Source organism: Sander lucioperca, chromosome 8 (genome assembly GCF_008315115.2).
Source record: "Sander lucioperca isolate FBNREF2018 chromosome 8, SLUC_FBN_1.2, whole genome shotgun sequence".
Classification (NCBI taxonomy): domain Eukaryota; kingdom Metazoa; phylum Chordata; class Actinopteri; order Perciformes; family Percidae; genus Sander; species Sander lucioperca.
Window position 1 is genome coordinate 17,503,692 of NC_050180.1, and position 22,069 is coordinate 17,525,760.

A 22,069-nucleotide genomic window follows, 5' to 3' on the forward strand; every position below is an offset into this window, starting at 1 on the left:
AGACATTTTTTTCAGTTTATACAGTAAATGTTTGAGTCTGTAAAGAAAAATGTTTTGAACAGCCTAATATTCCCTTTTCTTCACTTTCTGTAAAGGTATAACACAAACTTGATCAATTTGGTCATGTTTTGATTTGGAATTGAATGTGCAGTGTTCCCAATGCATTGATATTATGGAATTAAAAGCTATTCTAAGGATTTTGAGCATTATCACTATCACTATCAAATCACTTTTTTAAACACACTGCTATTATTCTGGACACAACTATAGCTATTTCCAAGGATGAACTGTATTGCTTAGATTGCTTAGTCATTCAAATAGCATCACATCATTAACCATTATTTCAAATTGCTTGAAATGTGCAACGCCACATAACCTTACTGTAGCGGCAGCTTTATCAGATTGGCCTGATATAAAAACATTATGTTTTATTCTCCTTTACACAACAATCCCAACTGCTGCTGGATGTAGGCACACTGTAAAGGATTAAAATTCATATTTAGGCAACTCCAATATGAGTCTAGTTTTATGTAGGCTAATTTAATGACATAAATATTTCCCCTATAAAAAAAAAATATCTCCCTGATTTAATTTTCATGGGGAACAGTTTGTTTGAATGAATGGAAACCCGCATGACTTCAAACAGCGCCATGATCGGATTATCTATCGCCCTTAATCTCGATGTGTACCGTCCTCATCTGGGCTCTGAGGGGAAGAAATATAATCCATCAGGGAACCACATGAACCAGAGATGACCATAACTGTAACACATGGCTGCCTTTGTTTTCTAAGAGCAGACAAGGAGCGTCCTCGAGTACAAAAGGCTGACGTGCGAGAAGCAGTGCAAGTGTATTTAAATAGGCCTATGTGCAAACAGCTTTCACATACTGAAGGACAACACATCAGCTGTAATCACATTCTAAGATAAAATAAACATACATGTTGTCCCATATGTGTAGATTACAGACAATAAAACCATGAATAAAACCACATCCAAGACTCTTATATCACTGTGTTCTGTAAACATGCTGTTGGTTGCATGTAAACCAGATGTCACTGGCTGGGTTTATATTCTGGTGCAAGAGATAAGGATTTGTGTGATGAGGAGCCTCATCACAGAAGCTGCTCGGTCACACACTTAGACACAAAAAAATATGGATGCAAATGTTTGCCTTTCTCTTCCTGCTGCCCTCCCTCTCACTGATTGTAGCCCAGTGGCCTAGATAGTGCTCCCATCTCTCAGTGTTATCCTGTATGAATGTGTAGACAATTGGATTCACCGTTGAAACACATTGACTATAAAACGTATGTGTGGGATAGCTTTGTCTCTTTTACCAGTATTACTGAAAGATTCACTTTTTGTTGTTTTTAGGTTATTTTTTGACTTTATTAGACAATTTACAGCTGAGATATAGTTGAAACATGCAACAAAGGTCCATTTTTATGCATTCAAAAAGAGCAGTATGGACACTCATACAGTACACAACATACATTACGTTCATATGTTTCTAAAAACACACATCTGGGTTGGTGTGTGTGTTTTTTTCAATTTTTAACTTTTTGTTGAAAAGAAACACACACACACACACACACACACACACACACACACACACACACACACACACACACACACACACACACACACTCTCCCCTCTGTGATCTCCTGGGGGTGTAGCAACCCGGTGTAATGTGTAAACAGTCCTATGAGCTGTAATTCCTGCAGCCTGCCCTCTTTCCAACTGAAGCTTTATTTTTTTTTTCCCTCTACTCTCATTTCTGGGCCTAAAATCAGGTTAGCGTTTTATAAGGAGCTTAGCGCAGAGGGCCACAGTGTGCCACTAATGTAATGGAGTATCTCTCTCTCTTTCTCTCACTCACTCTCTCTCTCTCTTATTCTCTTCTGTCCTCTTTTCTCTTTGTGCATTTGCTTACCCTGTCATGGAGTGTCCTTCTCTCGCTCTCTTTCTTTTTATCCCTGCATGTTTTTCTCTCTCCTTCCACTTCCCTTGCTCCCTTCCCTCTGCATCTTCCTCCGTCTGCAGATTTGGACGACTCAAGCCTGAGGTTTAAACATAACGACAGTGACACAGCTGAGACAAGACAACTCGGCCCAGAGAGGAGGACAAAGAGGAAGAAGAGAAGCAAAGGCGCTGCTATTAGACGTTGGGTAAGTTTACTCAATTTTGCACTAAACGGTGTGTGAATGTGTGTTTTAACATAGAGAAGGAGAAGTATACAGTACCTGGCATGGGCATTTTATGATCAAGCTGTTGTGTGGATTATGGTACTGTGAAATCACAAGGATCTCTCTGCAATGTCAGTAATCCACTTGATTATCCGCTGTTTTGGTTGGGGCTATAGCTTGGCTCACTGGATGATAAATCTCTGAGATATGGCCTGATTCATTTGCACTTTAGTTTCATTCAGTGTTCTGGTGGAAAACCCACACACGTTAAAATGTATTTGGGCAAGAGGTTCAAATGTTTTGTAAGTCACAACCAATTTTTTTTTGGAGTGTCCTAGGTTATTCATACCGTTATATCCTTTATTAATAGGGCGTGCTTGTATTCTAAGGGCAGGCTGGATGATATGAGAGGTGCAGTGTGGACTTTGCATGTTTATCCATAACTTGACCCATCTTGTCTTATCAGACACAGATACTGTACAGGATCATGCTGTTAAAAGTTCCTCGGCTACTCGAGTAGCCGATCAGTACAGTTGAAAACTACATGACTTACAGAAAATTGTGTATCTCAAATAGCACACTAGCTGCAGGGCAGGGTACAAAAGGAAGTCTGTAAAAACAAATGAAAACACGCACCTTGCACTGAATCTTGCACCCAGTAACACATCAACCCAAATCTGGATGTTTGTCAGACAAAGTGTTGCATAAGTAAAGCTGTCTGAGAGCAAGATTTTAGTTTTTGCTGTGTTCACAAAATATTATCCAGGCTGCACTGCTTTGTGACAGCGTGATATTTATGTGTACTCCTATTAGAGCAATGTCATATTTACTAATACCTCCTCTATAACCTACATAGTGTGGTTTTTTTTCTTGATGACACTGCATTTAATGTGTTTTTAATGGTTTTAATTTAAAAGCTTCTTTAATTATATATTGTTGACCATAAAGGCTCCTCAGCACGCCCTGCCTAGCTACAGTAAAGGTTTGGACCGTTCCTGATATGCCAATAAACCTTTGAACCTCAAGTCCAGAGTCACACCTTCAGGCTATCACACCAGTGCATATGCGTGCCTACCAGAGAACAGAGAACAAACCATTGGCGGATTCACACCACGTTAGATTCCTTCCAGCATGTGACAACAGCCTTTAAAAACTGTACGCCTGAGGTTTTTGTTGTCACAGTTGTTTCTCATTATCGGTGCCTTTCTTTACACACTTTCCTGTCGTCTGTTCTGCACTTCTTTCATTGATCAGAACGATGGAGTCTTTCTCTAGAGATACAGAAGGAAGCACCGAGGACATTCCAGGTGAGATTATCTGTCATGAAGTTTTACATAAGAGTGTTAACGTGAAGAGGAAGCAAGTCTTTGACAAACATTAGCAATCAGAATAAAGGTCAGCATAACACTGAAATATGTGACTACTAGCACACATCAGGGACCATTTATTGTCAGTGTGTCTGATGTAACAGTTAAAACAGAGAATATAAAAGGTGTAAAAAAAAAAAGAAAAAAGAAGAGACTATGTTAGTTTGGCACGTGTGTGTGAGCTGCTGTGACCTGAATCAGTCTCTTTTTTCAATCTCTGTCAGGACGTAAAAAGTCCAAACTGAAGGCTCTGAAAACTCGTCTCTTCGGGAGGAGTAAGAGAGGAGGGGGAGAGGTAGACGCCAAACTCAGCCAGTCAGCCAGTGACATTACTGCAGGAAAAGGACTCGGATCAAATGAAGATTTGGCGTGAGTGTCTATATGGTCTTGTAAATGTTTGCTTTACAGCTCCATTTCTGTCCTGATTTCTAGTCTATGCCTTTACATCTCTTCTGTTCTTCCACTCCGGCTACCATAGTTGCTCCCAGGGGATGATGGGATCACGGGCATTGTCCCATGACAGCATCTTTCTGGCTGATCTGGTCCTGACAGACACTGAACCAGCCAGGGTCTTATCCCAGGAGAACGTTCACAGCAAGATCAAAGCTCTGCAGGTATAGTCTTTTATGCTAGGCATTTTGTTGGGCCTTTACAAATGTACTTATTTAAAAAAAAAAAAAACTGTGCCTCTGGTATCACAGATTAAACTTCAGCAACAGAAGATGCATTTGGGGCCGCCGCCTCTCGTTCCGCCAATCAGACGTCCAGAGGATCTGGGAAGCCGCTCTGAGGATGACAGCCTTGCCCACAGCCCCCCTGAAATCTCAGGAGCCCTAAGCAAGGTGATTTATTATCCCACTTAAGTGACACATGGTCAGTTATCTGCTTATTTGATCAGTCCACGTTCAGTTTAGGAGTATTTGAGGGTGCGTTATGATTTTGAGTGTTCCTCCTGAGTGGATTTATCAATCAGACTCTATTACTCTTTACAGTACTTTTCACCAACCATTTTGGCTCTACTCCATCCAACTGCCACACTGTCACCAGGAGCTATAGCCCTTTTAGTTTAGCAGTGAGTGGTAGGAAGAAAAGAGTAGAAGCCAGTAGCATACTCCCAGTGTGTAGTAACATTCATGCAAACATCTTGCCTATGCCTGCTTAGCAGTGCAGTAAGTACAATACTCGTGTGAATGTGTCCATGTGTGTTTCTTTGTGTGAATTTCTGTTTCTTCTATGTCGTAATGCAAACCCAACACACTGCAAGGAGAGCATCACTCTAAATTCTGGACATTTTGACAATCCTAAATTCTTGAGATTCAAGTCTGAGATTAGGATTTGTTTAGTTTAATGCAATGGCTAAAGGATAAGGCTTGGGATATTCTTTATTTTTCTTATTGTTAACAAACTCCATGAAAAGGTTGCTGCTTCAGTCCATCTCTCAATACTGTCTGACTTCCCTGTCTGAGACACTCAGCTCCAAACAAACTTATTTATTCCTACTTAAGGTGCAAATCTTAATACCTAAACAGCTGGGCACTGCAATTTCTTTTGCAAACATTGCTAAATAGTAAATAGTGCATTTGTCAGGGACTATTTTTAGACATAGATTAATCTAGTGAGTATTTACAGCAGCAGGACGGTGTATGTGGGATGGACTCAAAATAAACTAGAGTACCCATGTTCACCGTAATGAAGGAACCTAACGGTGTGCTGTGTTTATAGCTTTTGGTCTTTTCAGGAGAACGGTTTACAATAAAAAATAAAAAAAAAAGTAGAATATAGCCAGCCTTAATAGATATAGTCAGATGCGGTCAGCTTGGTGTTAGGTTTTGGGAATAAATATAATCAATAAAGGTATGTGTCTTCATGTTCACTTTGCATTTGCAGTGTTATACTGTATTATGACTTTCCTTCCTTTTCAGACCCCATCCCAGCCATCCTCTCGTCCGCTCTCACCCATCCCCAAACCTGCACCAACCAAATCTGTGCCCCTGACTCCATCTCTCCCTTTGCCTCTTTCTGTCTCCTCCCATTCCTCTTCTTCTGCTGTGGAGCCCCCGATAGACTTCAGCTCTCCAGCCCAGTTCACCCCCTGCCTGGATACCTCTGCTGCACGCCACCGGATGTCTGTCAAGCCCAGAAACCAGAGGGCCAGCACCAAGAAAACACTTGCTGCAGTGAGTAAACATGTTTTCACCTTATATATTGTTAATGAAGACAAACACACCCTTCATGCACCTCCCCTTACTTTTTTTTTTTTTTTTTTTTTTTTTACAGAATCACTCTAAATCTCACTTACACACCCTTAACAACACCAACAACCCTGAGTCTGTAAGAGAAGAAGAGCGGCGGCGGCGGCTTAGTACTCAAGAGGAGGTGACATTGGAAACAGAACAAGAAGGGGCTGTCACTCCTGTTATGTCTCAGCGTCTTCCTTCAAAATCCCCAGAGGTGGCACCAATCATATCAGAGGCAGCATCCAAATCATCCGGCCTAATATTTTCCCAACAGGACCAAGCTCTTCTTGGGACATTGCCCTCCATACCCTCCCAGCTACTTAGAGTTAAGCCTCACAGACCAGCGGATGTAATGCCAAGAGAACGGCCACACTCATCTTTTATACAGTCAGAACTGAAGGACAACAGAGAGTATTTTGAAATACAATTAATGTCCCATGACAAGAGAAATACTCTCAACAAGGCTGAAGTCTCCTCCGACCAGCACCCCACTCCCTTCAGCTCAGTTCACCAGCAGGTTCAAGGTGAGACAGAAAGCACAAGAGGAATAAAGAGACCCACCCCAGGATCTGGGTCTTTCCATTTCGCCCTCACCACTGCCAAAAACCAGGATGGAGAAAGACCCCGATCATGCAGTTTTGTGGGAGTGCTGGGACACACTGAAGGCAGGCAAAAGACAGTCGGGGGAACAAAGGATAAACGCTTTTCAAGCATGAGGGAAAAGGAAGAACTGAGAGGGGGCCCTTTTGCTGTGGGAAGACTTAGACAAGAGGAAGCGCCACACAAAAGTTTAGTTCCTCCATGGGACAGGAGGGACAGCCTCAAAAAAATGGAATCAGTGACGACACCATCTAAAAATGTGAGCGCAGATACAGGTGCTGCAGAGGTGGAGGAGAGCAGCCAGGAGGTGGAGGAGGCGGCGGAAGCACAGGAGGTCGAGGAGAAGGAAGGAAAGAAAGCGTTTGGTGTTAAACTGCGCTCCACATCTCTGTCGATGAGATTTCGGTCTGATACCTCTTCTAATCGTAACTCAAAGCCACCATTGTATGAGGAGCAATGTGACAAACAAAAAAGACTGGAAATAAGAGACCTCCGACTGACAGGTAAGTCTCTGAAAAATATAAGTAATTTCACCATGTAGAAGATGTTTAATCTCAGGTTCACCTAAAAAAGATTATTTCTTATTTTATGTGCAAACCTATTTCCAGTTCTCTATAGGGTTAAACATTGCACACATGCACACTATGATTTGCACATAGTAAATAATCACTCTAGAGTAATACAATTTGTAATGACCACAGGGGACCTTTGTACTTACTTACATACCACTCAGGCTAACTTTAACAGAGCTGCCAAGTGTGTCTAACTGAACTGTGTTACTCCTTAGATCCAACCCCATCGGGCTTCTCCCTTCCAGTTAAGCATAACCCGCCATCTACCAGCAATCCTCACATCATGGCGACAGAAGTCCAAACAACATCCTCAAACCTCAAAGAAGTTGAAACTGCCATCACAGCGCCCCAGGAGCCCCAGGCTGCTCCCCAAACATCCTCATCTGAGGTGTCCTGGATGAGCTTGGCAATGGAAAAGACCAGAAGCCTTCAGCACCTTTTTACTAGTAGACTTCCCAGAGATTTTACAGGGGTGCAGACAGCGGCTCGACCACAAGTCCAAATGGAGACACTGACCGGAGCACAAGTACAGACACAGACTGTAAAAATACAACAAAGTACAACATCACCAGAGGCTGCAAGTCAACAATCCACGGATGCACTCAAAGCAGAAACAGTGCAAAGTAGAAGTCAAGCACAGACTGTCAAACCATCACTAATAGCACTGCAACAGAAGACGCCTCCTGTTCAGTCAAACACCTCCAGAGAACCACAAACATTAAAACAAATGAGTGAACCTCAGTCTGCCTCACATTCTGCATCTCATCCAGCTGTACAGACCAACCCATGGACAACCCAGTCTCCCTTGCACTCCTCTACACAATCAGAAACCTCATCTCCGTTTGCACAAGGGAGTGTCACACAGTCTCTTGCACAATCTTACCTATCATCGGGCCAGCAGCAACTCGCCTGGAACAATCGAGGTCTTCATCCCTCCAACCAGCTCAAATCAACAACCTCAGTTTCTACCACCTCATCAGCCACAGCTCCTCCTCCAGTTTCTGCCTTTGGAAGAGGGGAAAGAGAAGCCACTGTGCAGGAAAAAGAGGGAGCATCACAGTCAGGAAGACAGGCCGGTTGGGCCGGGTCAGTAAGCGAGAAGGCTGCTTTTTTGAAGAAACGGGCAGAGTGGACCACTCCGTCTGGAACCAAGGGGGTTTGTGGTACTTCTTTGTAACTGTCTTTCACACCGCGCTTGACTGTAAATCAATTCAAGGATAAGGCTGGTGATATTCTATATTTTTGTTATTATCAACAAAATAACCAAGACAGCTATAGTCTGTCTCTCAATACTTTGACTTTCATACCCTGTCTAAGGCCATCGGCATAATTTCATGTTTGAAAAAGGCTCAGCAATCTCTTAAAACAGCTTGGCACTGTAATTTTTAGCAAACATTAACCAAACAAAACATTTCTGAAGACTATTTTTTTTTTTTTAGCTTTGGTGCACTAGTAAGTATTTACGATATACAACATTGCGTGGAGTTGACTCAAAATAAACTACAGTGCCCTTGTTCATCCTAGAAGGAATATGTCAATGTTGTGACTCATTTATGTTTTTTTAATAGTTGTTGGACAACAACGTCTTTGTTAGTCAGATGAATTCCTTGTTGGTTTTGGTCTTTTCATGAGGTTTGGTGACAATTATTGAAATATAGAATATCATTAGATTTATTCTTTAACAGCTATTGTTTTAAACTGAAACGTTATCCAGAGCAGATAATCTAACTCGGTTTTTCTCAGGTGGAATTAAGGAAAGCTCAAACAGAGGTGCAGACATCAGGTGAATCCCCTGCTTCAGTCAAAACCATGCCTCTAAACAAAGACATAAAACCAGAGGGAAGACAAGGGGTAAAACCTGCAGGTGTGTTGACACACATTAATTGCAACTGTTGAAATACTTAACAGTGATTAGTGTCTCCATGTGCACCAACGTGACAGTTTTTTCTTTCAGAATCAAGTCCCACCAAGGTTCCAGACAGACCTCGTGAGGACAAATGGCTGCGTAAAAATGTGGGGTCATCGCCCTCATCGTCACCTACAATGCCATCAGCGTTGCAGTCCATGTCTGACAGCAGCCAGCCGTCCTGGATGGAGCTGGCAAAAAGAAAGTCAATGGCCTGGAGTGATAAGTCCATGGACTGAGAGGGAAAACAGACAGACAGACAGACTATTATCAGACAAATTATGTTTTTTTTGTTGAGTCTGTCAGAAAGATTTTGATTAAGCTCTGTTGAGGCTGTTGTGTTTGTGTATTGAATTGTATTCAATTCTATCAAGTATTAATGTTATATTGAGAGACAGAGTATATATTGAAAATGTCCAGGTTTATTATAATCGCTCCACCACAAACATAAAGATAAATGATGAAGATGAATAATGTTTTATGTGATTCAGCATGTCACTGCTGTTAATAGTTTGTTAAATAATAAAATGTCCAATGCTATGTTTTTGTTGAGTGTCTAAATGTACGACGGCTAAGGAGAAGATATCAAATGACTAAATTAAAATATAAAGATATTAACTCCCAAGAAAAACACACTCTCTCAACATCAGAAAAGATCTGTCAAAAACGTTTACTAAAATAATGTTAACTAACTTGTGATGAGGCAATAAAGGGTGAATGTGGAACAGAACCAGAATCCTAATATAATTGTAGCATTTTTCCAAGATATATGTGGAGTGTGGATCACATACATGATTAAAGTAAGTGCAAGAACTTCTGAGCCTGTCATAGATTTTCCCTGGGTAAATGTAGCAGGGATGTACCAGTATGTCATGATGGGACATCCAGTTACTTGGCCTACAGCACTCTCCTGCAGGCCTAATCTAGACCTTGCCCTGAGCTGTACATCATCACTATGAAAAGGGATCATTGCTGGTCCTCTTGCCTGGAACTAAGGTCTAAATGCTAGATTACACTGCATATCATTAATAAAGTTTTTTTTTTTTTTAAACCAGAGCATGCATTGAACACATACCAATACTTAATTGTCTGGGTGCATATTCACACAAAAAAATAATTCTGCATCTACATGCATGGCATTAGCTTTGCTGAATCTTTCTTATACATTTAGATTAGGGTGGTTAATATTAAAATACACAGAGTAAGTAAAATAGAAGGATTTTCAGATACGTAAAGAAGTAAGTCAGAGTAAATGTTTGCTTTTGCTTTTACTGTCCCTTTAATCATCTTGTAACTCCTCACATTTATCTTTGGACCCCCTGGAGGGTCCTGACCCTCAGATTAGGAACCACTGGTTAACCTATTAATACATAAAATCATCGTAAGTGCTGTATGTAAAAACTTAATCTGCAGAATATAGCATATAGTTGTTAATATGAGTGAATAAAAATTTAAAAAATGTCACTCTAAGATCTAATATAATATGTAAATGCATAATACTTCTACAGCCTACTTTAAGTAGCTACCTCAAATTTGTACTTGAGTATTACTAAATGTACGTTTACTTTCCACCAAAAACGTTACGGCTTTTCAGTGTAAAAATCAGCAAGTTTTCCAGCCCCTGGTTTGTCAGTAGGGGTCGCTGTAAAACTGCTTTCTGTTGAAAGACCTCCTCGTGTTACGAAAGCAAAACACACGTGAGGTTGTAAACAAACGAGTGGACGAGGGCGGCCATTGTCGGAGCTCAATGATATGACGGTCCGTTACTTTCCCTTGGCAGTGTTTGCCAATGTCCTGTGTTTGTGCCAAAGCTACACCCTGAGGAGCTCGGTGTCCTGGGTCGTCTCCTCCAACGATGTGGTGGAGGACGCGGACCTGTCGGATGAGGTCGCCCCGGCTTTGCTGGTGGACAGTGCGGGGCTCTGGAAGCAGGCTTATCCGTCCTCAAACGTCCTCGGAGACAGCGTGGAGAGCCCGGGAGAGCTAGTCAAGCCGGACAACGAGAATGTGGCGCAGATCTCCTCTCGCCTGTTTTCATATCGACTGGAGAAGGTGAAGAAGTCCGGCAGCAGCAGTCCTCCTCCGCACCAAGAGACCGCCAGGACTGCTAGATACATAGCTCATTACAGTGACTGGGGACATCTGTCCACCATTTCAACTCAAGACAAGGTAACACACACTTGGGAGGCATGGTCCTCACTTAGTTTAATGTAGGTTTTCTCTAGCCAAGCAACAAACATCTTTTTTATAATGAACTAAAGTGTGATTAGAGGCAGGGCCATGGCAAAGGTTTTTAAAATACTGAGGTCCAGTAGTAGAAAGCAACTATAAGTACATGTATTGTAGGTACAGTTTTGAGGTACTTGCAGTTTACTTGCGTATTTCCACTTTATGCAACTGTATACTTATACTCTACTACATTTCAGAGGGAAATATTGTACATTTTACTCTCTGCACTCTATTGTTACTTTGATTTTACTTACAAAACTGATTAATATATAAAATATGAGGCATTATTATAGATTTGAAGCCTTGCACGCCCACACGTGTTTTCAGATATGAGGCTGATTTGGTAGGAGTTATGTAAAGTTATGCTGGGATTTATGCAAGGTCACTATGTACTAATAAGAATGATAAAGTTGTAACTTGTCCCACAACTAAACTAAAAAGACGTGTACATGTAGCAGAGTATTTTTACATTCTATTTCTACTTTTACTTAAGTAAAGGATCTAAATACTTCTTCCACTTCTCCTCATGTCATATGAGTCCATGTCACCCTATAGTGCACCCCATTGTGTATCTGAAATGTTTCTGAATTTTGAACATGTTATTGATTACAGACTGTGTGTTAATATCAACAGATCAAAGGTCTCCCCTTTGGGAACATCTTCTCAGTCAGTGATGGACCATTGGACAACAGCACTGGAGTCCTCTATTTTTATGTGACTCCAATGGACAACACCGTATCAGACCTGAAAAGTAACCCCTACGCTTCTCTCACTTTCTCAGAGGCTGAGGGAGAATTCTGCAGGTAAGCCCTAACTTTTAATTTATACCTCTAAACTCATGGCCAGATTAATTTGCTAAAAGGTCCTGAGGCAAAACATCAACTACTGGGCCCCCAAAACTGAAATAATCAAGGTATTGAAACTAACTAACTTAAAAAAAAAGGGACCCTCTTCAGCACGGGCAATAAAGCAGGACCCACCTGAAAGACTTTATCATGTCAGCTGATTTTGTGCTTATTTTCAAACTTATCAATATAATTAGTACAAATCAGTTGACACAGCTTTTTTGGCCCTTTGTTGCCAACTTTGCCTGGTTGATGATCCAACCTTGACTAAATTAAATGACTTCAAGTTACTTAGGCTCCGAAAAGCCAGAACCCCTATAGTATGTGTGTGTTACAATGGTAACATGGTATTCTGTGTCAAGGCAAATGGTGTATGATCCAGAAGATCCAAGATGTGCTCGACTCACACTAACAGGCAAGATGGTGGAGGTAGCCCCAGAGGAGCTCATGTTTGCAAAGGAGGCAATGTTTTCAAGGTAACTCAGATAATGGTAGATGTAGTGTATGAATACATGTTGGCTTCCTTCAACCCTGAAAAGGAGGGGAAACGACAACATTTGCCACATGTATCTTCATGTGTTGCTATTTTTTTGTAGACATCCTGTGATGGCAAAGTGGCCAGTGGGACACAAGTGGTTCTTCATGAAGTTGGAGTTGATCCAGGTCTGGCTGCAGGACTGGATCGGAGGCATATCACTCATTCCACTGGAGGACTACTTTAAAGCTACGCCTTTCTGAGAACGTCCCTTTTTTCTGCATCATATCAGCCTGTACAGATACGTCTGTGATGTAGACAGCTGGTCTACACCACAGACGTCACTCTGATAAGGGACAAGAATGTCCGAAGCAGCAATGTGCAAAGAATATTTTTACATTTTCAAAGTTCTATTGCTATTTTAATTTGTGAAAGTGATTATTCTTCACTTTTTCTCTTTTGCCCTGCAACTTGGCTTGTTACACAAAATCAGTTCATCTGCTTTTGGTATGTGAATGTATTTAAAGCCAATAGGCTAAATTGAATGGCCACAGTCATCACATCTGGCATAGAAAATTGTCATTTAATATATTCTTTATAAACATTGTCTATTTTATGAGTTTGCATTAAAACGTGTGCTGTTTGAAAAATAAATTAATGTTAGCACACACAATTATCGTGCATACTTTTTAAAGAAAATATGAATTTGTTGTGTTTTTTCATCTTGAGACAAAAATGACGATTAGGAGTCCAAGTTAAGTATGATTATTTGTTTAATCTAGTACCTGAAAATAATAGTATATAAATATAACTATAATATAATCATAATATACCTACAGTGAGATTGTTTTGTGAACTGCTGTTTCCAAGGTTAAAAATGAACTCTAATCCTAAATTAGCGATATGTGTTGATACAGTGTACATACAAATGAAGCATCATAGCCTATCATTAGTACTGTCTGACTCATAACTTGAAAATGTATTACAGCATAGTTCTGCTTTCATGCAAAGTACAAGCCAGACTCCACATACAAAAGGACCATTGGTGACAAATACTGAGTTTGTTAAAGTTTTAGTTCTACCAACTAAGTTCAGTCACTTTATTATCCCAGATGGGAAACTTGATCTGCAGTCAGGAGCGCAAGATAAAAAAGAAAAGTACAAATATAACGAAAAGAAAATACAAAAACATAAAATACGAAAATGTTTCCTGTAAATACAATATAGAACACAATTTTACACAATACTACAGCCGCAATCTCTAAAAAAAATAATTCTAAATTACATGTGCAAATTTTGCCACTGGTATTGAACATGCCTGGTGAAACAGATAATGCAAATTACATGAACGCGCTTAGAGGCCTGGACACTAGGTGGCGCGCTTTTTACTTGTAGAATGAAGATTCTCTGCTTACGTTAACTTTCATTTGAGGTATTTCTACCTGCCGCCATGGAGATAACCCCAATTTTTCTTTTGAATCGCCACTCAGGCACAGGAGATGGCGCTGCCGCTGCCATACATTTGAATGGATAAATGCTTCAATGTTTCTTCAAGAAAATATAGCCACCATTCCGAGTTGCTCGACTCCAGCTATGATTGTACCACAGGTTGTTTTATTTTGAAAAGTTTTCACCAGAAGACCCGCTTGTAGCCTACATACCAAACTGTATGTTTTTATACAGTCTGTTATGGCAAGTAGTTTTAACATTTAATAAAACCACATTCTAATCTATAATTGGGTTAGGGTTAGGGTTAGATACATTTTAGATATCCATAATAGCATTTATACTGGATAAAAGTGTATTCTCACTAGTTAGAATGGTACTTTCTACTTTGATTCTACTGGTCAAAACTAAATAAAAGATGTCAAAAATCGTTTCAAAATTTTAATTGCCAGTTTAAACATTTAATAGCTAGACTGGATATTTATTGCCGATATCCATAATTCAACTCTTCCCAGTCAAAAAGAACAATTAGATATCAACAATGACATTCTTCCTATCTACAATTGTCATTTCAGATATCCACAACGTCATTCTTACTATTACAAATGACGTCACGTTTCCTATTCATGTGTATGGGGCTTTCAATTTCAGATATCCACAACATCATTCTTCCTATCCAGAATGAACAATGAACATATTGCAGATATCTGGAATGGATTACCGTAACGACAAAATGCTATCACTAGAAGCCAGAAATGTTACGTATTCCATGTCGGTAGTTGCTACATTGACGTGAGGATCGCTTTAGCTAAACGTCAAGAAGGACGTTTCAGATGAATGGCAAAAGTGACGTCATATGTGTAGCTAGGAAGAATATAATTGTGGATATCTGAAATGTCTTTTTGACTACGAATAATTAAATTACAGATATCTGCAATCATAGATAGCTTTTTATGTTAAAAACGGCGGACACTTAAACATTTTAAGGATTTAGTTTTGACTACCATTTTTTTTTTTTTTTTGAAATGGGCCTACAATTTCTAATGTTATTGTGGATATAATTACCATTTCGACTGAAATGCTATTATGGATATCTAAAATGTAATTACAGATAGGAGTGTGGTTCGGTTAGCAACACGCTGCTTTTTATTTTATTTATTTTTATCCATGCGCAATAGTGAAGCGGAATCAACGTGATTTGAGGCGTTGCCTTGTGAACACCGTCAGAGAGCGACCAGCCTATCCCTGGAGGATCAACCGTCACACACTCGAAATGCCTTCTACTTGCAACTTGTAGCTAACGACTGGCTGTAACATTTTACAATGGATAGTATCGGTAGCTAGCTTGTTTTATCTTAACCGACCATGTAAACCGTCTTATCACGAAAGGCAGTTGACTCGTGACTGACCGCCGTAGGACGGTAACTGTACAGGAGTAGCCAGTTACAGCCCTCCGAGCAACGACAAGAATAGACGCACCGAACACTCATCTCCTAGCGCAGAAGTCCGTGCTCACAGTCTGGTTAACTAGAGCGTTTTTACCGTTTGACGCCCCCATATGCCGGCGCCAACGCCCGTCTCAACACCCTGAAGGCAGAGAGAGAAGGCGGGAGGGAGGCAACGGTAGCTCTGGGGTCCCCGACACTCAGCCGAGAAGAGGCATCGCTGAAATGAGATGAGGCTCAGAAATGGAACTGTGGCCACTGCGATTATTTTCTTCACGTCTTTCCTCAGCCTGTCCTGGTACACAGCGTGGCAGAATGGCAAAGGTAGGTTCAACATGTCTCTCAACGCGGTTACCACACACATTTGATATAAGCTTACGGTGTAACTTTAATTGGCGTTTAGAAGAAGCGACAATTGTAAGGCCTCGTTAACAAACTGGTAGATATTAAGCTGGCGTGGGTTCAGCAGCATGTCGTAGGACAGCAGGTGTTGCCGTTCACCTCGGACCTCATCCAGTTTCATTCCAGTAGATTTGCTTCCTTACAATGTCGTGGTTCAATGTACATTACACACGGGCTACCTATGGATAACTGTCCTCTCTAAACTCGTTCATGGGCAAGTATTTCTATTCCCACTGTTTTATGCGCTTTCACACTTTGAGAGCATGGCAGATGATGTAGTCAGTCCCCATCTCTCACAGCTCATTGCTCATCTCCAGACTGTTCTGTTTCCATCCAACCTCAATCAGTTAGGGATAATTTAGTATATCAGTGCCAGTTTATAGCACCAGGCAACACAGTTTGCAACGCTTCTTGATAATTACACCATTCAATGCTATTTCACTTCCTGGAGAAACATGAAGGCCTTTTATCTGAATATTACCCATCAAACATATAGGCTAAGGCTTATTACACAAGTGTGTCTGTGTTTCAGTACAAGGGCCAAGTGCTTACTTGCCAGGGTTAACCCAATCCATGTGGGAGGGTTATGGGCCTTAGTGTACGACTTGTTATCAGCAGAGGGTAAATAATTGCAGCCTTTAGATAAATTCCATGTCAAGGCTTCATGTTGTGATTACTGTGGAGCTTATCAGCTTGATGAAATATTTTCTTTTTAAATGGAGTCCAGTGAGTCCCACTACTAGAGAATGCTGGGACTGGTCCATGGCTTGATGTGAAAGTGTGTGTGCTAAGCAAAGATCAAGTGACAATGCCCTCTGTTCTGTGTGTTCCACCTGTTGATACAGTCCAGTATCGTTAGTCAGAACCTGAATGTTTAAAACATGCAGAATGCAGAGAAATACTTTGGATCTACTGATCATTAAAAAGAAAAATGCGAGAGAATGTGTGCACTTGACCTTAAATTATATTATTATTATAATTATATATTATTATATTATATGTTTTTGTCCTAATATCCTAAACAACTTACATTCTCAAGGAAGGTCAATAGGCCATTTTTACAGCAGACATTTTGACTTGTCATAGCGGGACATTTACAGGTGTCACTATAACATTAAATAAGGCTCTGATGTATTCAAGTGTCCCAGTAAGCCACGGCAGTGTGACAGTGAGCCAGCATTCACAATACTAGGACCCTGAAACTAAAGCAAAAAATTGATTTCACCCACCATCAATTGTATTATTTGCTTCAGTGCTTTTCCTACTGTGACAAGTCAAAATGTCTTTGGTGAAAAAGGCCTATCAGCAAAGTAACAATAGAGCTGCCATTTAAAAGCAAATGTGCTGACCTGTATGGTGGCAGAGAGAGCTCAACACACTGCAACTTAAGAAAACATAAGCAAATAGACAAAACACAAACAAAAACTGGAGTTGACCCAGACAGTATTGGATCGAACTCACTATCAACAGATACCCAATATTAAAAAGACTTAGGCCAAACAAACGTTAATCGGGACATAAAAAAACCTCTTCATTTGCTTGCATGCTGCCTATGTGTTACTTGTCAATTAAACAACACGTTTTCCTATTTGAACACATACAGTATGTGCAGCATAAAATATCCCAAACTAGCTATTTGTAAAGGGAAAACTATAGTAGGCATATTAGTAGGCATATTTACAATAACTCCAAACTAAAAGTTTTATTTTTTTTTAAATTATCAATGTATGGTCGACACATCCGTCATTTTTAGTGTGGTGTAGTGTTACAGCGTTTCTATATTTTCTTGTATTGTCTGTATATGCAGCAAGTTTCTTATACATGTTGACGAATTGGAGAACATGCTTCTTAATTTGATTGTGTTTTGCTTATTTGCAATTGCAGAATGTCTTTCCTAAATGCAGCCTATGTGTTGTCAGACATTTTCTTCATTTGTTTATGTTTTTGTTTTTTTTTAGCTGCAGTGCACTGAGCAACATATTAAACAGCATACCTATTTGTTGAAAACGAGGTTCATTACAGTTTGGACTACAAAATATGTCAAATGTTCATGTTCTGGGGATAAACAGGGTGTGTGAGCAGTAATGAAGATCTCTTTTTGGCCTTTTAGTGAAAGCTAGAGTAGTGATTTATACCATAAACTCTGGGAAGCATTAGTTTTTGTGAAGGCCACTGATACAAATAGCTCACATTGTTTGCTGAAAAGTTGCATTATTTGTGCACAACACTGGGCTGTTTTCTTTCTTTATGTGACAAAGATCAAAGACAAATGTAACGCTAACTAAATATCCTAGCTTCTTTCAAAGGTCCGAAATAAAATGCGATATTGTCAACTTTGAGATTGCCTGGGCCTAAATATTTATTAGTCTATCTTTATCTTTATATTTCAGTATTAACCCCAGGGTACGTACAACATTCATTGACTCTACCTTGTATTGCACTGGCTCCTCGACTCTCTGTGCTTGTGTTGTTTACTGTCTTAACATGAGATGTTTGAATACAGGTTTTTTTTCTTTTCTTTTTTTTTTTTTTTTTTTAACATAAGTTGCCACTCTCTTGCTGCCACCCAGCGTGGGTGTTTCAGGCATTGAGTCATTCTGAAAATGAAAAATTTCAAAACCTGTTCCAGTAGTTGCAAAACAAGTTTACATTTAGGCTCTTGACTGTGATTGTTGATAAGATTGTTGTTTGGGGGGCTATTGGGGTGGAGAGGTAATCTTGGGCAACATTTTTATTTACATTTTTTTTGCCTAACTCTCTGCTTCAGACAGCATTGTCTTGGTCACTTGACTGCTGTGAATGAGAGCTGTGCCAGTCAGCTGTCCAAACACTCCATGTTGAATGACTCTCCAGAATGTGCACTTCTATGTCAGAGTGCCTCGACTCCCAGTGAGAGACTGCTATCTGGTATCTCCCTGGCTATATCTCAAATAGCCCTTAACTATATTGTTGTTAATACCGGATAGATATGAATAATAATGTAGTGTAGTGTATTGGGTTAGAGGGTGGGACAAAGAGTTGATGTAGCAATATAGTGTGATAGGGGAGAGAGAAGGGGAATGACATGCAGCAAAGGGTTGCAGGTCTGAACTGAACCCGCGGCCGCTGCATCGAGGACTGAGTCTTTGCATATGGGCGCATGCTTTAACAGGTGAGCTACCCAGGCGCCAACTTTTATGAAATTCATATATTATGTAAGTCTGCACCGACATGGATGTTTGCAACAAGGCGGTAATTCTAGTTTATTTATTTGTTTATTTGACAGGGACAGTGCACAGCTTCTTAACTTTATCAGAGTTAGCTATAAGATACATCTGTAGTCCCTGGGCAGGAAACAGAATAACATCTCTGTTAAGAAAATTAACACTGTAGTATGAAAACACAATTAACACGAGTGATATGCTTGTTTGTATTTTCATATCACTATAGTTGTGAGTGTATTATTGCTTTCTCTGTGATTTCCAGCCCAGGTTTGAGATGGCTCTAAGATTCAGCAGCTTTTTCAACAGATTTGCTGAGAGTTACAGTAACAGTTACCAAACACAAAACACTTTTTTTTGTAAATGTAACTTCCTCCTTGCCTTCCTTGAAACCATGCATGCATTCCCCTTCCTCTGTGTTTAAAAGCATGGCTTTCTTCAATCATCACATCATTCCTAACACAATGGGCCAAAAATAGCACAAGTAATTGCAGTGGCGAGGGCAAATGAGCCAGCAGATAAGGAAGGTGTTAGGCCAGATACATGGTTACATGGTTTATTAGAGAGTGTGTGTGTGTGTGTCTGTGTGTGTGTCTGTGTGTGTGTCTGTGTATGTGACTGTGTGTGAGACTGTGTTATTGTGAAGTAGGGCAGTCTACCAGACAACTCCTAAGTGGCCTGGAAGGAGGAAGCGAGTAGAAAGGCCAAATCTTAAAAGAGAGCAGATGAGAAGCCTGAGGTGGGCTGTATGATGGAGAGAATGGATGAGAGTGCTACCAAGGCAGTGAGACTGTGGGATGAGTTATTTTTCTGTAGTTTTAACCTGCATCATTTTTTTTTATACATTCATGTAATGATACACGTCCGTGTTTGGCACCAGTGATACTCAGCAGTTTTATTTCAGACCACAGCAGAGAGCTCCGTGCTTGGGCTTCAGAATGCTCGAGGAAATGTACGTTAGCTTGCGTGGACGCTACAGCACGACTTGATCAATAAAAGCTAATTTAACTAGGGATGTCACGATACCAAAAATCTAGTATTCGGTACCGATACCAACAAAAGTACACAATACTCAATACTAAAGTCGATACCATGGTGTGTGTAAAAAAATAAATAAATAAAAAAAAAATAATACTTTACATTAAACATTAATTCCTTTATTTAAATATTGGGGCAGCGTCATGTCACTCTTCTTCTTCTGACGTTTTGAGGCGACGCTTCAGAGGAAAGGACCTCATCTTCTAAAAACACATTTCCTTGTCGACTCTCTCCTCCAATGATTTCCTCACATCTCTCCTGTGCCTCCTTGTGGGAGGGACTAAGATGCGAGGAAAGGAGGCAAGCGGAGGAGTCGAGGAGGCAATTCAAGCGACATTAGAAGCACCTATTGAAATCGACTCTAGTCCTACCCTGATCAAACCCACCTTGGGACCTGGGTCGTGAAGCCGAGTAAATCAAGGAGGGTTAACCCATTCAAACACAGAGTCGACCTGGGTATAACCCTGATTAAGCCATCGGTGTGAAAGGGGTATTAGTCAGTGTCACACACACACACACACACACACACACACACACACACACACACACACACACACACACACACACACACACACACTCTCTTCCCTTTAACCCAGACAGCCTGTCCAAACAGGAACAGGCGTCTTCAGCCGTTGGCGAGTTAACAATCATCGTGTTTCCCTCCTCGTGCTTCTGTTCACTTCCTGTATCCCACACTGCTATTCATTCATTCATTTATGCATGTTCCTCCTCTTTTTCTGGACAGAATTCCCAGAGGGCACACAATTTCTCCTCAGTGTCGGGGAGGAGAGATGGTGATTGTTTGGGCTCTAACTGCTCTCTGTTGATTTAATCTGTGGCATAAGCTTGCTGTTTATACAAGGACCGGCTTGTACACATTAGTTTGTCAATGTGGATGTGTTCTTGCATACCTACAAGCATCATGACAGTGCTCAAGGTGATGAGTTTTTAATTGACTCAGAACACAGAACCTCACTGATTCTGGGAGATGACAACATTTTCATCATGTGAATCCTAGTGGCCACGCAGATGTGGTTTTAGATTTTAATTTAAGGGCAGATTTCAATTAAAGTAAATATCAGTTGAATTTAGATATGTTAGTTTTTGGTCAATTATGACAGAAAATAGTAAGAGCTTCAAATACTATTTTTATTATCTATGCGTCAGCTATTATCTTGATTAACTTAATAATGGTTTTGCTTATAAACTGACAGAATGTAGTTCAAAACGCTTATTATAATTTCCCAGAGCCGAAGGTTACATTTTCAGATTGCTAATTTCTTTTCCCATTTTTTCCCAACTCAAAGATATTCAGTTTTCTATCACATTGATAAGTAAAAGCATCAAATCCTCACATTTGACAAGCTAGAAATGGTAAATGTTTGATATTTGTGCTTAAAAAAATGACTGAACATATTAGAGGATTATCAAAATAGATTCTTTTTTGTCAATCTACTAATCAGTAAATGGACTCTCAGCTCTTAAATTTGTTTTTGTAGTGGACTCTATGGACTCCTACTGGATATCATTATACAATGGATTGGTGACATCCCTGAAAGTGAGTTTCCAAAAAAAGAGTGATATCCTGGCTTATAGTACCCTCACAGGAGCCAAGTAAAGCCAGAAAGTGGAAATAAGCAGAGCGGGGCCACGCTCTCAGCTCAGTGCTGTCAGACAGCATGCTCTGCCACAAAGGTGCATTTCCAGCTGGTATTGAAAATCCGATCTGAGTGATCAGATCCCAAGTGGACAGCTCTAAGTACAGGTGTTTACATTTGGCAGCAGTATGCGTCTCCAAATTAGGGGTGCATGATATATCGACTCAATATCGTTATCGCAATATCGTGTTGCGCAATAATATATTGAGTGTTGCGATAAGTATGCAATATTTTGTTTATTTTGCGTCCCGTCCGTTGGCTGTGTGACTTAGTTGTGTTTGATTTAGAGCCCGCTTGAAACGCTATAATGATCATGTTTCATTGGCCAGTTACCGTGCCACTTGCACATGTTAGTGCACGTCAGCGCACGGGGCCACTACGTGACAAACCCTATGGAGCGTACCACGTTTGTGCATATTTCGACAGAGTGACAGTGTAAGTGAAGAAATTGATAGAGACAACAA

The 22,069-nt window shown here is 40.4% G+C and overlaps 3 protein-coding genes across 4 annotated transcripts in view; all 3 read left to right on the forward strand.

Annotated features, from left to right (window-relative positions):
• The first annotated feature begins 1,794 nt into the window (after window positions 1-1,794).
• On the forward strand, window positions 1,795-9,407 carry cracdla (cracd like a). 2 transcript variants are annotated; one of them, XR_004104041.2, is made up of 10 exons: window positions 1,795-2,167; window positions 3,440-3,492; window positions 3,777-3,921; window positions 4,031-4,166; window positions 4,254-4,394; window positions 5,475-5,729; window positions 5,830-6,892; window positions 7,177-8,124; window positions 8,705-8,825; window positions 8,916-9,132. XR_004104041.2 is itself a non-coding variant. In XM_031294185.2 (10 exons), the coding sequence occupies exons 2-10, from the start codon at window positions 3,444-3,446 to the stop codon at window positions 9,104-9,106; spliced, it is 3,042 nt and encodes a 1,013-aa protein (XP_031150045.1). In that variant the 5' UTR covers window positions 1,796-2,167; window positions 3,440-3,443; the 3' UTR covers window positions 9,107-9,407. The 2 variants fall into 2 exon arrangements, 1 of the variants encoding a protein (XP_031150045.1); XM_031294185.2 differs by having other exon boundaries at window positions 1,796-2,167; window positions 7,177-8,117; window positions 8,916-9,407.
• Window positions 9,408-10,539: 1,132 nt separating this feature from the next.
• On the forward strand, window positions 10,540-13,365 carry creg2 (cellular repressor of E1A-stimulated genes 2). The gene is made up of 4 exons (XM_031294214.2): window positions 10,540-11,036; window positions 11,730-11,899; window positions 12,304-12,417; window positions 12,538-13,365. The coding sequence occupies exons 1-4, from the start codon at window positions 10,620-10,622 to the stop codon at window positions 12,677-12,679; spliced, it is 843 nt and encodes a 280-aa protein (XP_031150074.1). The 5' UTR covers window positions 10,540-10,619; the 3' UTR covers window positions 12,680-13,365.
• A 1,700-nt stretch (window positions 13,366-15,065) lies between these two features.
• mgat4a (alpha-1,3-mannosyl-glycoprotein 4-beta-N-acetylglucosaminyltransferase A) overlaps window positions 15,066-22,069 on the forward strand; it is a 33,799-nt gene continuing 26,795 nt past the window's right edge. The window contains exon 1 of the mRNA XM_031294227.2: window positions 15,066-15,631. Within this exon, the coding sequence (XP_031150087.1) occupies window positions 15,538-15,631 (94 nt within the window). The 5' untranslated portion in view covers window positions 15,066-15,537. The remainder of the gene's footprint in view (window positions 15,632-22,069) is intronic.

What these genes read in the sequence shown, in the direction of transcription:
- cracdla (XM_031294185.2), top strand. Translation starts at nt 3,444, where the DNA reads ATGGAGTCTTTCTCTAGAGATACAGAAGGAAGCACCGAGGACATTCCA. An exon ending in GGATCAAATGAAGATTTGGC is followed by an intron (nt 3,922 to 4,030) that starts GTGAGTGTCTAT and finishes CGGCTACCATAG; the next exon opens with TTGCTCCCAGGGGATGATGG. An exon ending in CCAAGAAAACACTTGCTGCA is followed by an intron (nt 5,730 to 5,829) that starts GTGAGTAAACAT and finishes TTTTTTTTACAG; the next exon opens with AATCACTCTAAATCTCACTT.
- creg2 (XM_031294214.2), top strand. Translation starts at nt 10,620, where the DNA reads ATGACGGTCCGTTACTTTCCCTTGGCAGTGTTTGCCAATGTCCTGTGT. An exon ending in CCATTTCAACTCAAGACAAG is followed by an intron (nt 11,037 to 11,729) that starts GTAACACACACT and finishes TAATATCAACAG; the next exon opens with ATCAAAGGTCTCCCCTTTGG. An exon ending in AAGGAGGCAATGTTTTCAAG is followed by an intron (nt 12,418 to 12,537) that starts GTAACTCAGATA and finishes ATTTTTTTGTAG; the next exon opens with ACATCCTGTGATGGCAAAGT.